The sequence below is a fragment of the Lissotriton vulgaris genome, unplaced genomic scaffold, assembly GCF_964263255.1.
Source record: "Lissotriton vulgaris unplaced genomic scaffold, aLisVul1.2 SCAFFOLD_291, whole genome shotgun sequence".
Lineage (NCBI taxonomy): Eukaryota > Metazoa > Chordata > Amphibia > Caudata > Salamandridae > Lissotriton > Lissotriton vulgaris.
Window position 1 is genome coordinate 1,292,182 of NW_028248508.1, and position 16,534 is coordinate 1,308,715.

At 47.9% G+C, this 16,534-nt stretch overlaps 1 protein-coding gene across 2 annotated transcripts in view; it reads right to left on the reverse strand.

Annotated features, from left to right (window-relative positions):
* Nucleotides 1–16,534, reverse strand: part of AGGF1 (angiogenic factor with G-patch and FHA domains 1) — a 478,374-nt gene that overhangs the window by 129,439 nt on the left and 332,401 nt on the right. For both annotated transcript variants that reach the window (XM_086949991.1, XM_086949990.1), the window contains exon 11: nucleotides 3,468–3,556. In XM_086949991.1, coding sequence (XP_086806117.1) covers nucleotides 3,468–3,556 — 89 coding nt within the window. The remainder of the gene's footprint in view (nucleotides 1–3,467; nucleotides 3,557–16,534) is intronic.

The following is a 16,534-nucleotide window of genomic DNA, read 5'->3' on the forward strand; positions in this document are numbered from 1 at the left end:
ATTGCAAGTCCTGTAGTTTTTCGACACCTACACCTGGTCTAGCTAGGCATAGAACTACTGCGCCAAAGTACTCCTCCCTCACAGTCCTCCAACTGAATGTCAGATCCCTTGTGAAACACCACGCTGAAGTGTTCACCCTTAAAACAGATGAAAGCCCAGATATTCTGTTTCTATGCGAAACCTGGCTCCATGATGAACAAACTAGTATCCAGAACCTCTCGCTGCCCGAGGGCTTCTCTATGAAAACCATAAATAGAGACTCAAGGGGTGGTGGGATAGCTGTCGTCTACCGAACGACATACAACTGCTCCTTCACGAAGGAAGATATCTGGGGTTGCGAAAGCGCACGGTTTAAGATCACCACCAGTCCGCAGTTTACCCTCTCTGGCCTCTATATCTACCGTCCACCCGGTCCTACCCCTAGGTTCATTGAAGAACTTCTTGATGTAGCTCACACCCTAGTGGTGTCTTCTCCCAACTTCACCATCTTGGGAGATCTCAATCTCCATTTTGACTCCGTGTCTGATCCAACCATCAAGAACTTACGGGCGGACCTCACTGCCCTTCAGCTAAACCCACTTATCCACACCCCCACTCATTCTGCCGGGCACTTATTAGACCCTGTCTTTTCCAACCTCTTAAGAGGCCACGGCTGATCTCCCCAAACCCATGGGCTGGACCGACCATTTCCTTATTAGATTCTCCTTGATGGTCAGAGATCCGCTCTCAAAAAATACTTCCAGTTCCTGCTACAAGAGGCCTTGGCACAAACTTTCATCTAATGATCTTACCAATAATCTAGGCGACTTCCACTTTAACTCTGAGAACAGAGACATAAATACAGCATATGCTGCTTTCCATGAGTGGATCACCACAGGACTTGATACCCTAATCCCAGCGAAATGGACCAAAACCCGTAGTACCCCTTCTAACCCATGGTACAATGAGAATCTAAAAACCATGCGGAAAGATTGCAAAAGAGCTGAATGATGTTGGAGGAAAGAGTATAAGGATACTGATAATGCCCTCTACCTGTCAAAGTTGAGGTCGTACCACAAGGCGGTACGCTCCACCCGCGCATCCTTTTATGCTAAGGAAATCAGCTTAAGTGCAAACCCCTCCAAAACCATTTTTAAGCTAGTACAAAAACTCCATAATAGCTCTAACCCAGCTCCATGCATTACCTCCTCACAACAATGTGACGACCTCGCTACTTTCTTTATAGAAAAAGTGAGGAAAATCTACAACGCCTTTCCACAGGACTTCCCGGAACTCCTCAACCCTCGTAAACTCTCGCCCGACAATCCCAGTTTGCCACTTATACCTAGTATTACCCATGACGATCTAGCCAAGCTATGCACACAGGTTAAGTCCGGCTCTCCTACAGATCCTATGAGACCAGCCAAATTTCTAGAATCCCTGGATTTCTTCCTCCCCCCACCCCTGGCCACCCTACTCAACCTCTCTTTCTCCTCGGCGGTGGTTCCCACATGCTGGAAGCAGGCATGGGTCTCCCAGATTATTAAAAAGCCCACGCTAGACCCCACAAAGCCAAAAAAATTTAGACCTATTTCGCTGCTTCCATGGGCATCGAAACTGGCAGAAGCCCATGTGAACAAAGTATTGTCCAACTACATGGCCCAAAATCAAATCCTGGACCCTTCACAGAATGGCTTCAGGCCAGGATTCAGTACTGAGTCCGCCCTGCTGACTACCATTGAACACCTCCGGAACATACTGGACGCCGGTCAAAGTGCTGCGCTGATTCTACTTGACCTCAGCGCGGCCTTTGATACGGTCTCCCATACTCTTTTGCTAAAACGTCTCGAGGCTATAGGGATCAGCAATCTGGCCCTTGAGTGGTTTCGGTCCTTCCTGAAGGATAGATCCTTCCGGGTCTCAGCCCCCCCATTTATCTCTCAGCCTCACTCCATAGAGCAAGGAGTTCCTCAGGGATCGGCGCTTAGCCCATCCCTTTTTAATCTCTATGTCCAGCCTCTCGCTGAAGTGGCAAAAGAGTGGGACCTCACGCTGGTGTCGTACGCTGACGACACGCAGCTGGTCATCTCTCTAACTGAAGGCCCCTCAATCTCAGCTGCGAAATTTAAGAATGGCTTAGCGGCAGTCGCGCAGTGGATGACACACAACTGCCTACAGCTGAACGCTGGAAAAACAGAGGTGCTGCTCCTGGGAAAAAATCCCTGCTACTGGAGTGAACATTGGTGGCCGTCCCTACTTGGCCCCATTCCTTCCCCCAAAAATGTGGTGAAGAAGCTAGGTGTCTGGCTGGACTCCTCCCTCAATTTCCAGTCCCACACAAAGAAAGTGGCAGCTACTTGTGTGGGCCTGCTGATGAGCCTTCATCCGATACTTGTTTTTTTTGATCCCAATACGCGCCAACTGATAGTTCAATCAATCATTCTGGCTCGATTGGATTATGCCAATGTCCTATTCTTAGGCATCAATAAAGCAGAGATGGCTCGGCTGCAACGGGTACAAAATTCAGCAGCTAGGGCTGTGGTAGGCCTCCCTCGCAGATGCTCTGCCAGAAACACCATCCAGAAGCTACACTGGCTGCGTATTGAAGCCTGAGTTCGATTCAAGGCTCTCACCACTGCCTTTAAAATATTTAGATCTGACTGTCCTGGACTCCTACGCCCACTCCTGGTACCTTACACCCCCCAGCGCGCCCTACGCTCCTCAGGACAACACCTTGTGGTTGTCCCTCGAACGAGGCTTAGCAGAATGGGTGGCAGTTCTTTCAAGGTTTTGGGGGCGAAGCTTTGGAATTCCTTGCCACCCCACATTCGCTCCATGACAAACTTGATGGCCTTTCGTAAGGCAATTAAAACATTTCTGTTTTCCCTGACATAACCTGCAGTTCCTCTCCCTCCCTTCCCTCCCCTCAGGTATCTGTTATGGTTCAGCGCCGGGACGCCTCGTTGCTGGGCCAGCTGTTTTGCGCTTAATAAAATTTTAACATAACATAACATATTTAACTCCTAGTGTTCTTGTATTCCTCCAGTTGTAAGTTCCATATGTGAAAAAAGGATACGCTCAGCCTAATCTATGAACAGCGACAGCAAATCTCATTTGTCAAAGAGACTTCAGAAAAGGCCTAAATACCAAACAGTTCCAGCCTGCATGAACTAGACTCATAACTACAGTCGTAGAGACTAAATATCAGGCCGGGATCCTCCCTTCACCAATTGGACTTTAGATCCTCCTTTTAGAATGCCATCTATTGTTATGAAATATATTAATAGAATCGTGTGCAGGTGTGCTGAGATTAATATGCCATTATCTTTGTTGAGGTAGAGGTGTATCTGCTTCACCTCGAGTCATGATCCCTGCATGCACAAAACAATGACGGACAATAACCACATTTTATTCAAGGTCAAAATAAGAAGGAAATGAACACCATACCGACAGAGAGATCAACAGTAAGTAAATAGTCTGGTGCATACCTGCAAACCATATTTCGCACGAATTTGTTTTAGCTCCTTTCTTCTTAATCTCTCTTTTTCTGCTCTGGTTACTATAGCTGAAACAGTGACTAAGAAAAAAAAGAAAAACGCATTAAAACAATTGATCTATGACATGATGTTTTAGGTATAAAATTTTAGGAAGGACAGTAGAATAATCTGGCTGAGAGGCCATAACATAGCAAACGGTCAGATCTTGTTAGTCACCATTTCCTTCCGCTTCAATTTACTGAAGCTTATTATTTAAAAATACTAAATAAGGAAAACAAACAGGGTGGTGCCAGTAGATTAGAGCAATAAAGGCTTTGTAATTTCAACATCAAACAAAAGAAATTGGTTCAAAGTTTTGATGTGTAAACTAAACAACTGCCAAGTAAGTCACGATTCATTGAGAAGTGGATTCGATCTATAGCTATGCCTACAATGATAGTCCTCAGTAAGTTGACCATTCTCTTTTATGTGAAATTTTCAATTATGCTATGCGTCCTCACATATGTTTTTGTCACCGTCTGTAAGACTCCTGTTGGGAGGTTGGACTAGGTGGACAAGATCTTGAGAGTTTAAGTTGGATATGGTTACTAGGAGAATGCAGAAGGTTGCAACAAGAGAATGAAGATCCACTGTCAGTTCTCATAAGGTCCCATTTGCTCCTAGGGCAGTGTTTGAATATGGGAGGATGCATGATGGCTGAGCAGTGGAAATCTGGGGACAGCCCTTGAAGCTCTCATAATTCTGCTTGAACTTGATTGCTGGCATTAAAGGAGAGGAGCAGTCTCCAGATTGCCAGGGACTTCTTCATGGGGGTTTATTTATCTCTGTTGAGGCCACAGTGGACATAGGAAGCTGGATCCTTCCTGTTGAGGGACTATGCTTGGCTAAGGGTTGCCTTTCCAAGAGATAAATGTGATTCCCTTTCGAGATACTGGAATGCTCTCCGTTTAACTACCTACTGGCAACTGGGTGATCTTGCACTGTGACAACCTTCTGCCTGTGAGAAATGGGAATCAGACTTATGGTTACCACAACTGTCTTTCTAAGCATTAAAAAAATATATATATATTTAAAGAGTTTTCTATAGTGCTGGCCAGACCCGAGGGTATTGGAGAGCTTTACAACATTTTTCATGTGCAATTTAATACAAAGTATAGCAGTAGTAAACACATTGATTCGCAACAAGTCCTGTTTAGGGAGGGGGGGCAGAGGAGGGAATCAAGAGGTAGGTGCTGTAAAAGTCATTCTTATCACAGTAACTGTACTCTCCAATGTGCAAGATTCTGCGTTATGCATCAGCTATCCTTTCGGAAGAGTTCGATTGAGGAAGAGGTCTTTGAGTTGGCTTTGGAATTTTACGAAGGATGGGTTAGTCCCGATATGGACTGGGATGGCATTGCAAATTTTGGGCGCATTTCCAGAGAAGGAGTGCAATAGAGTTTTTAGTTTGCGGGTTTTCGGAGGAATAAGAAGTAGACTGTTAGTGCTCCTGAGATTCCTGGTCAGCCCCACTTTGTTGAGTTTGGAGGCCATGCAGGCAGGTTGGCCCGTGTGCAGAGCTTTGTTTGTGAGACAAGAAGTTCTGAACCTGACACGCATTTCGATTGGGAGTCATTTTAACTCTCTGAGAGCTGGGGAGATGTGTTTGTATTTCTTCACTCCAGTGACCATTCTGGCTGCTGCATTAAGAGTTGATCTGAGGGGAGTTAGGAGAGATGTTGCTGTACCTGTGAGGGTAGCGTTCCCGTAATCCAATCTGGACAGAACCAGGGATTGTGTGGCCTGTTTAAGGTCATTGGAAGGGATGAAGGGCTTTATTTTGTTCAGTAGTCTTAGGTTGAAGAAGGCACTCTTTGCGGTGGTCTTGATATGTTTAACCATGTCTAGGTTAGCATCCAGAGTGATTCCCAGTGATTTTACAGAGTCTGCTGGGATGAGATTGCAGTTGAGAGCATCAATGGTTTTTGGCATTCTGTGATTTGGGGGGTCTGCTCTTAGTTGGATATGAGAAGGATTTCCGTTTTTATCTTGGTTGAATTTCAGGTGGTTGTGGAATAGCCAGTGTTGGACTTCACTTAGAGTGTCATGAAGTCTTTAAATGTCACCAACGGAGGAAGTTTCTAGATATATCTGGGTGTCATCTGCATAGAGATGGAAGGGGATGTTAGCTTTTTTGAGTATGGTGGTTAGGGGCTCCATGTAGATGTTGAACAGTGAGAGAACTAATCCTTGTGGGACGCCTCTGCTTATGGGGCGTAGGTCAGACGTGAAGTTTCGATTTTTATTCTTTGTGAGATACAGAAAGGAGGTAAACCATTGTAGGACCACCTCTTCTGTTCCAACCCTTTCTCGGAGTACATTGTTGAGCAGTTTGTGGTCTACCGTGGTGAAGGCTGCAGATCGGTAGTGAGGGAGGCTGGAGGCCTCGACATTCTTGGACAATGGGGTCTCTTCCAATTCCTGTGATAACCTTGATCTCGGAGCTGGGGATGACGGCTGGAGTTGCTTCATAGGATTTGGCGAGATCACTCGCCTCTTTCATGGACATTGCAACGCTTGTTCTTTTGGGTCTCAGCGGCCGGTTCCTGAAGGTGGTTGTGTTCCAGCTGTGCCATTGGGCCATGGGGGGATTTGTGTGTTTATCGTTAGTAGTTGTGGGTGTGCGCAGTGGGCGTTGGGTAGTGTAGGAGAGTAGGATCTGCTTCCTATGGTTACCACCACGTTTTGCTGTGATTCTCTGGTTTTTCGACTTTAGTAGGGCTGTGGTCCTGCTAATCAGGCCCACAGCCTAGCTGTTCTCTCTCTAAACTGATACCATGTAATTTAGGTACATACCAAATTGGTTGCTGGGTCAATCTTGTGAGCCCCTGTGTAGTGTACCCTAGGTACCCCGGGGCATTGGTGCACCCTAGGCCTTCCAGGGGTTGCAGCATGTATTGTGCCACCCCTGGTTAGCCTTCCAAACTGACACCAAAGGTCTGCTCTTACAGCCTGGGTAAGGTGGTGTAATTACCCCTTACTTAGAAATAGTATACCTATACCTATATACCTATATAGACACATATTAACCTATAAGCCACTCCTAAGGCAGCGCCTAGAGACCTGTAGGTGATTAGCGCGTTATAAATCCAACATAACAATAACAATAACAATAACCTCGACATTCCTGGAGGAAGAGTGCTTGGTTTTGTGTGAGAGGGTGCCCTAGCATAAGCCGAGCCCCTCTGCAGCTTTGAGAACCATCTCCTTATAGCTGTTCTATGATATAGCCATACCATTAACTCTTAAGTGCATTATAATCCTCGCGGTTAATGCTAACTTTGGTTTGGCTTTATCAAAACATGTTGTGTAAGGTGTCAAACACTTTGGAATACTACCCCCCGCCCCCGCCAGTTCTGGTGGCGGGGGTAGCATTCCACCCTTCTAGAGGGAGAAGACATGTAGCTACTGTTAAACTCGATTAAGGTTAAACAGAGCCCCAGCATCACAAAATGGATGCTGCTCCACAGACACGAGTCTGCCTTCTGCTGCTGGACGAAACTCTGGCAGGGGAGGCTTGGACAATAGGTTTCGTGTCCAGGGAGGTGCTGGCACCTCCTCAGACAGGCTTTAGGGTATTGGGGCAGGGAGGGCTGCATTCAGTGAATGCTTTCCAGACACTGCCTGGGGCACACAAGGTGCTCCATGCATTTCCCAGTTCAAACCGGTTGCTGGGGCACTCAGCCCCAGCTCTGGTGCGAAACTGGACAAACGGGAAGGGGTGTACCCACCCCCTCCCCAGGTCCACCCAAAGGAGGGACCTTAGAGTTAGTCCAACCTCTAAACTTTCTATAAGTATAGAACCCCAGTCTCTAGGACTTTAGATTACCGTGGACGGAACTCTGCAACATATATCTTGGACCTTTGACATTCCATATAGTCGTCGACGCCTCCTGGTCCCCATGGCTGAAGAGACTAGCTTCACCTTTTCACCTGAAATCCCACCACTGCCACCAATGGGAGAAGTTGGCCTGGTATATGATTTCCACTATTCTAGTGGGCACCGTGCACCAGTCCAATCGACCCGTATTGATGGTAGGTTATACAGTCAGTCTTATAGAAAGCTATCCAAGTCTTAGCCTGACTAGGATAGCTTTCTATAAGGTTGACTTTATAACCACCCTGTTCAAACAGGCACCAACAGCATCTTCGTCGGTCTGCATTTTGAGGCTCCCGCGGGATCCCAAAGAATCTGAGACACAGGACACAGACTTCTAGATATCTTTGACGCTGATCTGCGTTCCCAGCAAAGCTGAGACCTGTGGCGGGCACGAGAGACGTGGGCGGAACTCCTGGACATCCTGCATTTTGCTACCTGCATCGACCTCCTGAGGTATCCTGAAGTTGTGCATTGGGGTGCTTGAAGCTGCGAGCACCTTTTGCACCGAAGCTCAGAGGCCCACACTCCACGAGTGTCCCGTGGGCCCGCTTTGTGCATTTCAGCTCGACGCATCTTCGCGGTTCCTAGTCCGTTAACTAGTGAGCCCCCAAGAAGACCAATCCTTGATTTACTGTGCTTTCCTGGTTGCTCCAGGCTTGCTCCAACTTCCCTGCAAGGGAGAAGTTCCTCAGACCTTGCTGGTCTGCACTGAAGCCAATCTCGACATCCTGTGTTGCTTGCGTTTGCCAAGGCTTGGTGGGTCCAATCCGGATACCGACAACGCACTCAACTAGATCCTACGTGGGACAGTTCGAATCCAGCTCCTGGTCGTCGTCGACGCCTCCTGGTCGCCATGGCTGAAGAGACAAGCTTCACCTTTTCATCTGAAATCCCACCGATGCCACAAATGTGAGAAGTTGGCCTGGTATATGATGTCCACTATTCTACTGGGCACCTTGCACCAGTCCAATCGACCCTTATTGATGGTAGGTTATAAAGTCACCCTTATAGAAAGCTACCCAAGTCTTAGCCTGACTAGGATAGCTTTCTATAAATTTATAACCTACCATCAATAAGGGTCGATTGGACTGGTGCGAGGTGCCCACTAGAATAGTGGACATCATATACCAGGCCAACTTCTCACATTGGTGTGCAGCGGATGGGATAAGAGCTTGAAATTGTTTTACCAAATAATCTTGAGAATATCATTTGAAAAATCACATCAAGGTACCTGTAGGTACATATAAATCAAGACTTATAATACAGAAGTTCTACTGAACTTAGCAGTTGTAACTGGTAAGGGCTTAGCACACCCTGACTACAACTTCTAGAGATGTTCTAGTAGGAAACAAGTAGTGTAGGCAGGTGCAAACAGCACACCTCACTAGTCACGGCTTTAAGGGCAGGAACTAGTGCCTCTCTGCCAGATGTCAGCAAGGAGCAGACATCTAACTCACTTTCCAAAAATTGAGAGGATTGGGTGCCATAAGAAAAGTAAAGAAAGGACCAAGTCCAACCACCCAACACCTCATAGATATCCTGGTGAAAGATGACTTAGCAAAAGCATCAGCTCCAGAAACATTAGGTAGTAGGGAGGGGGTCACCCCTCATCTGAGGAAGATCCTAGTGGGGCACCCCACCAGGACTCTGAGGATGATGAGGGGTGCATACCAGGAAGAGGTTGATTAACTCAACCTGGAAGACATAGGGCTACCTGGAGGTGGAGATGGCCATAGTGGGCCTTCCTTCATCCCCTCAAGTAGGCCTACTGGTGTACCTAGAAGACAGAGATCTCTCTCAGGATAATCTCACCATTCTAATTCATCAATCGGGTCCTCTGCCTCATCTCACAGGAGGAGAACGTCCCCTAAGAGAAGAGAGCATGAAGCTAGAATGAGAGAAGTCAAGCTTAGGATCAAGAGGCAAGAAGTTGCCCTTGAGAAAGAGACCCTAGCTCGAGAGAGAGAGAGAGAGAGAGAGAAAATTAGCAGGACTAGAGCCCCATGGTGGCAGCAGAATCCCTAGTGGTAGGGATAGGTCTTATGACCATAAAAACCTAAGCAAAATTGTCCATCCTTATCAGAGTGGGGATGACATCCACAAATGGATAACTGCTCTGGATAGGGCTTGCAAAGTACAGCAGGTACCTCCTAAACAGTGGGCAGCAATTTTGTGGCTCTCCTTTGCAGACAAGGGTAGAGATAAGCTCCTCACTGTTAGAAGAGGATGCTGACAATTACAATGTCCTTAAGAGTGCTCTAATAGATGAGTTGGCCTAACCACTAAACAGTATAGGTTGCTGTTCAGAGATACCCAAAAGACACAGACTCAGGACTGAACTGACTTTGTAGATTGTGCTACTATGGCTCTGGAAGGCTGGGCAGTAAAGTAAATGACTATACAGGATTGTATAACCTTATAATGAGAGAACAGATTCTTAATAATTGCTAGAACCAGTTATTGCATCAACACCTGGTTGACTCTGATTTGACCTCTCCACAAGAATTGGGTAAGAGGGCAGACAAATGGGTCAGAATCAGGGTGAAGCAGAAGGTACAGAACCAAGGTGGTGACCAGAAGAAGCAAGACCAAAAGGGTGGGGAGAAAGCAAAAGACCAGAAGTCTTCTCAAGGTCCCCAAAAAGCTTCTAATGCTGGGGGTCCCCAACAGTCCAAAAAGAAAGAAGGTCCAAAGAAACCATGGTGCCAGATTTGTAAAGTTAATTCTCACCGGACCAGTGATTGCACCAAAAAGGAGACAACTCCAACCACCATTGCCCCTAAGGCAACTGTTCCCCGTAGTTCAGCTCCAAGTGATGGTTCTCAACAGAAGGGTATAGTAGGGTTAACCCTGGGAACGGAGATGGGTTCTGGCCTAGTCAGAACACCAGCTCAAGATGTTTTGATATGTGATGGAGGAATGGAAATGTCCTCCTCTGTGAGTCCCAGTAATCTGAGCAAGTACAGACAAACTCCTTTAGTCAATTAGAAAGAGGCTCAGGCCTACAGGGACACAGGTGCCAGTGTCACAATGGTGATACCTGACTTTGTGGACCCTGGACAGATCATACCTGGTGAAACCTAGCAAGTGACCAATGCTAGCAATGCCACTACCACACATAATATGGCAGTTGTTAATTTCTCCTGGGGAGGGGTAACTGGCCTTAAGAAGGTTGTTGTTAGTTCAGACCACCAGGTAGAATGTTTGCTTGGCAATGACCTAGACACTTCAGCCTGGACAGAAGTGGAGTTTAGGACACATATAGAAATGTTAAGCATCTCAGCACATGTTCTTGCTGTGACTAGGTCACAGGTAAAAAAATTGCAACACTGAACAGGCACTGGCTTCTGGCATATTGGACCAGTTGCCTACCAGGAAAAGGAGCAGTAGGGTTAAGGCTGTGCCTTCCACACTGCCTCAGAGTGAAGATCAGCCTTCTGAGGAATCCGACTGTGAGCCTGAAGAAGGAACTGTCCTAGAAGAGCTCGGACAGCAAGCTGCTGCTGAGGCTGAAGGGAATGCTAGTGGAACACAAAGTTTACTGGGATGAAGGGCTCCTGTATTCAGAGGGTAGAGACCCCAAGCCTGGTGCTTCCAGGAGGTTGGTCATACCTTTGGCACTCAGGGGCTTCCTTTTGACACTAGCCCATGACATCCCCCTAGCAGGACATCTTGGCCAGAACAAGACTTGGGACAGGCTTGTCCCTCACTTTCACTGGCCTCACATGTCAGAAGACACAAAGGAGTTCTGTCGCTCCTGTGTAACCTGCCAGGCCAGTGACAGGGCAGGTGGCACTACAAAGGCCCCCCTTATACCACTACCTGTGGTGGGGGTTCCCTTTGAAAGAGTTTGGATTGACATTGTTGGACTAATGGTTCCCCCAAACAGCCCCTGGGCACAGATTTATTCTGGTTGTAGTGGATCATGCCACCAGATACTCAGAAGCTTTCCAACTTAGGACCACTACAGCACCTGTTATGGCAAGAGCCCTCTCTGGAGGTTTCTCAAGAGTGGGTTTCCCAAACGAGGTTGTATCAGACAGAGGTGCAAACTTTATGTCTAGTTACTTGACTGCAATGTGGAAGGAGTGTGGAGTGTACGATAAGTTCACTACACCCTATCACCCACAGTGCAATGGTCTAGTTGAAAGGTTCAACAAAACCTTAAAGGGTATGATTAAGGGTCTCCCAGAAAAGCTCAGGCGGAGATGGGATATCCTGCTACCCTGCCTTTTGTTTGTTTACAGAGAGGTTCGTCAGAAGGGGGTTGGCTACAGCCCTTTTGAACTTCTGTTTGGGCATCCAGTAAGAGGACCCCTTTGTCTGGTGAAGGAAGGATAGGAGTTACCTCTTAAACTTCCCAAACAAGACATTGTGGACTATGTACTTGTTCTCCGCTCCAGGATGGCTGAGTACATGAAAAAGGCATCCAAAAACCTTGAGGCTAGTCAGGAATAACAGAATGCCTGGCATGACCAAAAGGTTGTGCTGACTGTTTACCATCCAGGACAGAAAGTGTGGGTGTTGGAGCCTGTGGTCCTAGCAGCTCTCCAAGACAAGTGGAGTGGACCCCACACTACTGTTGAACAGAAGGGAGAAGTCACCTATTTGGTTGATCTTGGAACTCCAAGGAGCCCCCCACAGGGTGCTTCATGTCAACATACTGAAACCATATGTTGACAGGGCAGACATGGGCTTGCTCATGGCTACTGATGAAGGGCAGGAGGAAGAGAGTGACCCTCTCCCAGACCTGCTCTTTCAGAACCCTGACAGTGATGGTGTAGCCTTGGCAGGCAGCCTCACTGACCAGCAGCAGAGTGACTGCAGACAAGTTCTGAAGGCATACAGACCTATGTTTTCACTGACTCCAAGTCAGACTACCTGGTGCACTCATGAAGTGGACACTGGGGACAGTCTGCCTGTTAAAAATAAGATTTACAGGCAACCTGATCATGTCAGGGACTGTATCAGGACAGAAGTCCAGAACATGTTGGAGCTGGGAGCGATTTAACCTTCAGATAGCCCTTGGGCTAGTCCAGTAGTCCGTGCCAAAACCTCACACCCAAGATGATAAGAGAGAGATGAGGTTTTGTGTAGACTCCAGAGGTCTCAATGCTGTCACTAAGACAGATACCCATCCAATACCCAGAGCAGATAAGCTCATAGATAAGTTGGCCTCTGCCAAATATCTGAGCACATTTGATCAGCTGGCTACTGGCAAATCAGGTTAGCTGATGAGGCCAAGCCAGAAACAGCATTTTCAACCTCTAGTGGGCATTATCAGTTTGTGGTGATGCCCTTTAGTCTGAAAAATGTACCTGCCACATTTCAACGGTTGGTGAACAAAGTCCTCTCAGGGCTGGATGACTACTGTGCAGCGTATCTTGATGATATTGCTGTCTTTAGCTCCACCTGGGAAGATCACCTGATCCACCTGAAAAATGTTTTGGAGGCCCTGCAAAAGGCAGGCCTAACTATCAAGGCTACTAAGTGCCAGATAGAGCAAAGTCAGGTTGTGTACCTGGGCCACCTTGTAGGTGGAGGCCAGGTTCAATCATTGCAGAGCAAAATCCAGACCATAATGGACTGAGTTGCTCCAACCACCCAGACTCAGGTCAGAGCTTTCTTGGCCCTGACTGGGTACTATAGGAGATTTGTCAAGGGGTATGGTTCCATTGTGACACCCCTGAATGACTTAACTTCTAAAAGAATGCCTAAGAAAGTTCAGTGGACAGTCAGCTGTCAAAAGGCATTTGATGACCTGAAGCAGGCCATGTGCACTGCACCCATTCTGCAAAGTCCTAACTACTCCAAAGAATTCATTGTTCAAACAGATGCTTCTGAGCTGAGGGTAGGGGCTGTGCTATCACAATTGAATGAAGAAGGTCAGGACCAGCCAGTATCTTTTATTAGCAGAAGGCTGACACCTAGAGAGAAACGTTAGTCAGATATTGAGAGGGAGGCCTTTGCTGTGGTTTGGGCACTGAAGAGGCTGAGGCCATACTTGTTTGGTACTAACTTCACAGTTCAGACAGACCATAAGCCCCTCTTGTGTCTAAAACAGATGAAGGGTGAAAAGCCCAAACTGCTCAAGGGGTCCATTTCCCTATAGGAGATGCACTATACAGTGGAACATAGACCTGGGAGTAACCATGCCAATGCAGATGGACTCTTAGAACATGAAGACTCAACTGGTCAAGGCCAGGGCCTGCAGCATGTATTGTGCCACCCCTGGTTAGCCTTCCAAACGGACACCACAGGTCTGCTCTTACAGCCTGGGTAAGGTGGTGTAATCACCCCTTACTTAGATATAGTATACCTATATCTATATACCTATATAGACACATATTACTCTATAAGCCACATCTATGGCAGACCTCGACAATCCTGGAGGTAGAGTGCTTGGTTTTGTGTGAGAGGGTGCCCTAGCTGAGCTGAGCCCCTCTGCAGCTTTCGGAACCATCTCCTTATAGCTGTTCTATGATCTAGCCATACCATATACTCTTAAGTGCAGTATAATCCTCGCGGTTAATGCTACCTTTGGTTTGGGTTTATCAAAACATGTCGTGCAAGGTGTCAAACACTTTGGAACACTACACCCCTCCCCCCCCCCCCACCCCCCCTCCCCCCTGCCAGTTTTGCTGGCGGGGGTAGCATTCCACCTTTCTGGAGGGAGAAGACATGTAGAAACCCGGTTAAAGTTTTTTTTTTTTTAAACTCTTTATTCAAGACCGATCAAAGCCTTGTATACCATTTACAAAATAACGTAAGCATCCATCAGTCCGGTTTTACATTTTCTCCCCAAACTTGTAAGACTAGCAGCTGTCGTGGTTGACAGTAATGTACCCTTAAATCTCCACCAGTGGGGGGAATCAACAGTATCTCTGCAGTCTCGCCATATAATACAACAAAATCAAACATTTCCCCCCTCCCACCCACCCTCAACATCCCACCCCTGGTCCCTCCCGTCTCCTGGTCTCAATAGAAATTCTCTGTGTGCTGTCTACCAGCGGGTATTATAAAGACAAATACTATTGTGTAATCAAGTCAAGGTGTGCGTGCAGTGTCCTAGGCTCCCATGTTATCACTCCCTCCGTCTAGGTCTTACCCTTGATTATCCTGCGATGGCACCAGGTCCACCCCTTCCAGGGCCATCATCATAACCTCCCACTTCTGTGCTATAGGGTACTTCCTCTGACCTTTCTCCTCCTCCCTTCTCAGCGTCGCCCCTTCTGCTCTACCCCACTTTACCAGTTTCATCTGCCATACAGCTGTCCCAGGTGGTCTGGGGGACTTCCACCTCATTGTCAGAGCCCTGACTGCTAACAAAAGGCCTAGATCCAAGAATCTCAGTTTAGCCTTGAGCGCCTTGGACCTTTTACGGAGCCCTACCAGGCAGTATAGTATCTCTTCGGGCACAGGCTGGTTAGTTGTATTTCTCAGTACCTGGCATACCTCCGTCCAATACCCTCGCAGACGTGGACAGAACCAGAGCATGTGCAGGAACCCAGCCTCCTCTATTCCACAACGGGGACAGCAATGGGGGGAGTCCGGGAACATTCTGTGTAATCCCTGAGGGGTCAGGTACGCCCGATGTAGTACCATTGTTTGTATAAATCTAAATTTCCCATTCCGCGATACCCTCCCTAATAATCTCCCATGCCTTATCCTTGAGTATTATGTCTGCGTCCTGAGCCCAAGTATCCCGAAGCACATCCAGTGGGATCGCTGCGTGTGCCCTGACCCCAGTATACAACCAGCGCACTAGGTGACTCCCCGCCCCCATATAATAAAGCAAGTAGACCAGTTCATGTTGCGCAGGTTGGGTTTGCTGTGGTGCCCAGGTGTTTCGAATATAGTATGAGACCGTGGCATGTAGTAAATACAACCTAGGGGGAGCGCCTGTAATTAGTATAAAGGACTCATGATCTAGCAGGTTATCATCAGCAAAAAAGACACCCAGCTCCACTACCCCCGCCTCCGTCCAGGGGGGCAGCACGTCTCGTGTTAGCCTGCCCTGATGCGTCGGGATACCTAATAAGGGAATGTTCGCCGCATATGGCCTTACCGAAGAGGTGTAGGATAATGCTCCTCTCCAGCATAATAAGGCCGTGTGCAGGAGTGGGTGACAATCCGGAGGGAGCCGCCTCCGTGATAGCAACAGGCCGTACCAGTCGCTCAGGTGTGTAATCAATCTCATGGAGGTTCCTACCGGCTATCCAATGTGAGAGCCACTGAAGTTGACTGGCATAATAATAGCCCCGGAAATCTGGGACTCCCAGGCCCCCCGAGTCAGTCCCAAGCTGGAGCTTGCGAAGGCTAATGCGTCTCCGACCATTACCCCAGATCAGAGTAGTTCGAATAGTGTTGTGTGGTAAACACTTGTTGGGGGACGGACACAGGAAAATTCACCAAATAGTACAAGAGGCGGGGGAGCATAACCATCTTAGAGACTGCGACGCGGCCCATGACGGACAGGGGCAGGGAGACCCAAAAGCTCACGCTGCCCCGGAGCCGGGTAATGGCACGTTTGATATTACCATCAATTTGGTCGTCTAGTGATCTATATACCTGGATCCCCAGACATTTGAACGTGGTCTGTGCGACCGGCATCTCGTGCATACCAAAGCGGAGGGAGGCGGGGTGTAGTGCCTCCTTGAAATAAAAGCCCGCCGATTTTGCTGGGTTAATGGTCAGGCCCGATACTTCTTCAAAGCGGCAAAAAATATCATAGAGAGCAGCGTGATCCACTTCTAAGTCCCTGAAGTACAAAAAGATGTCATCCGCGTATATGGATATTAAGTTACGAGTACCCCTGATCGATATACCCATCTGGGCTTCGTGGGCCCGGAGCGCTATAGCCAGCGGTTCTAGTGCCAGAACAAATAACATCGGGATAGGGGACATCCCTGTCGGGTGCCCCTGTGCACCGAGTAACTATCCGACACGTACCTGCCCTGGCCGAGGGGCCCATGTACAACAGCCTAATCCACCTCAGGAGGGAATCAGGGAGGCCAAAGCGCCGTAGGACCTCGAACATGAACGTCCATGACAGAGAGTCATACGCCTGTTTTAGATCCAACGCTATACAGCCCCCCCCCCCGGGATTTTCCCGTGGCATGCTTGTCATGAGGGCATG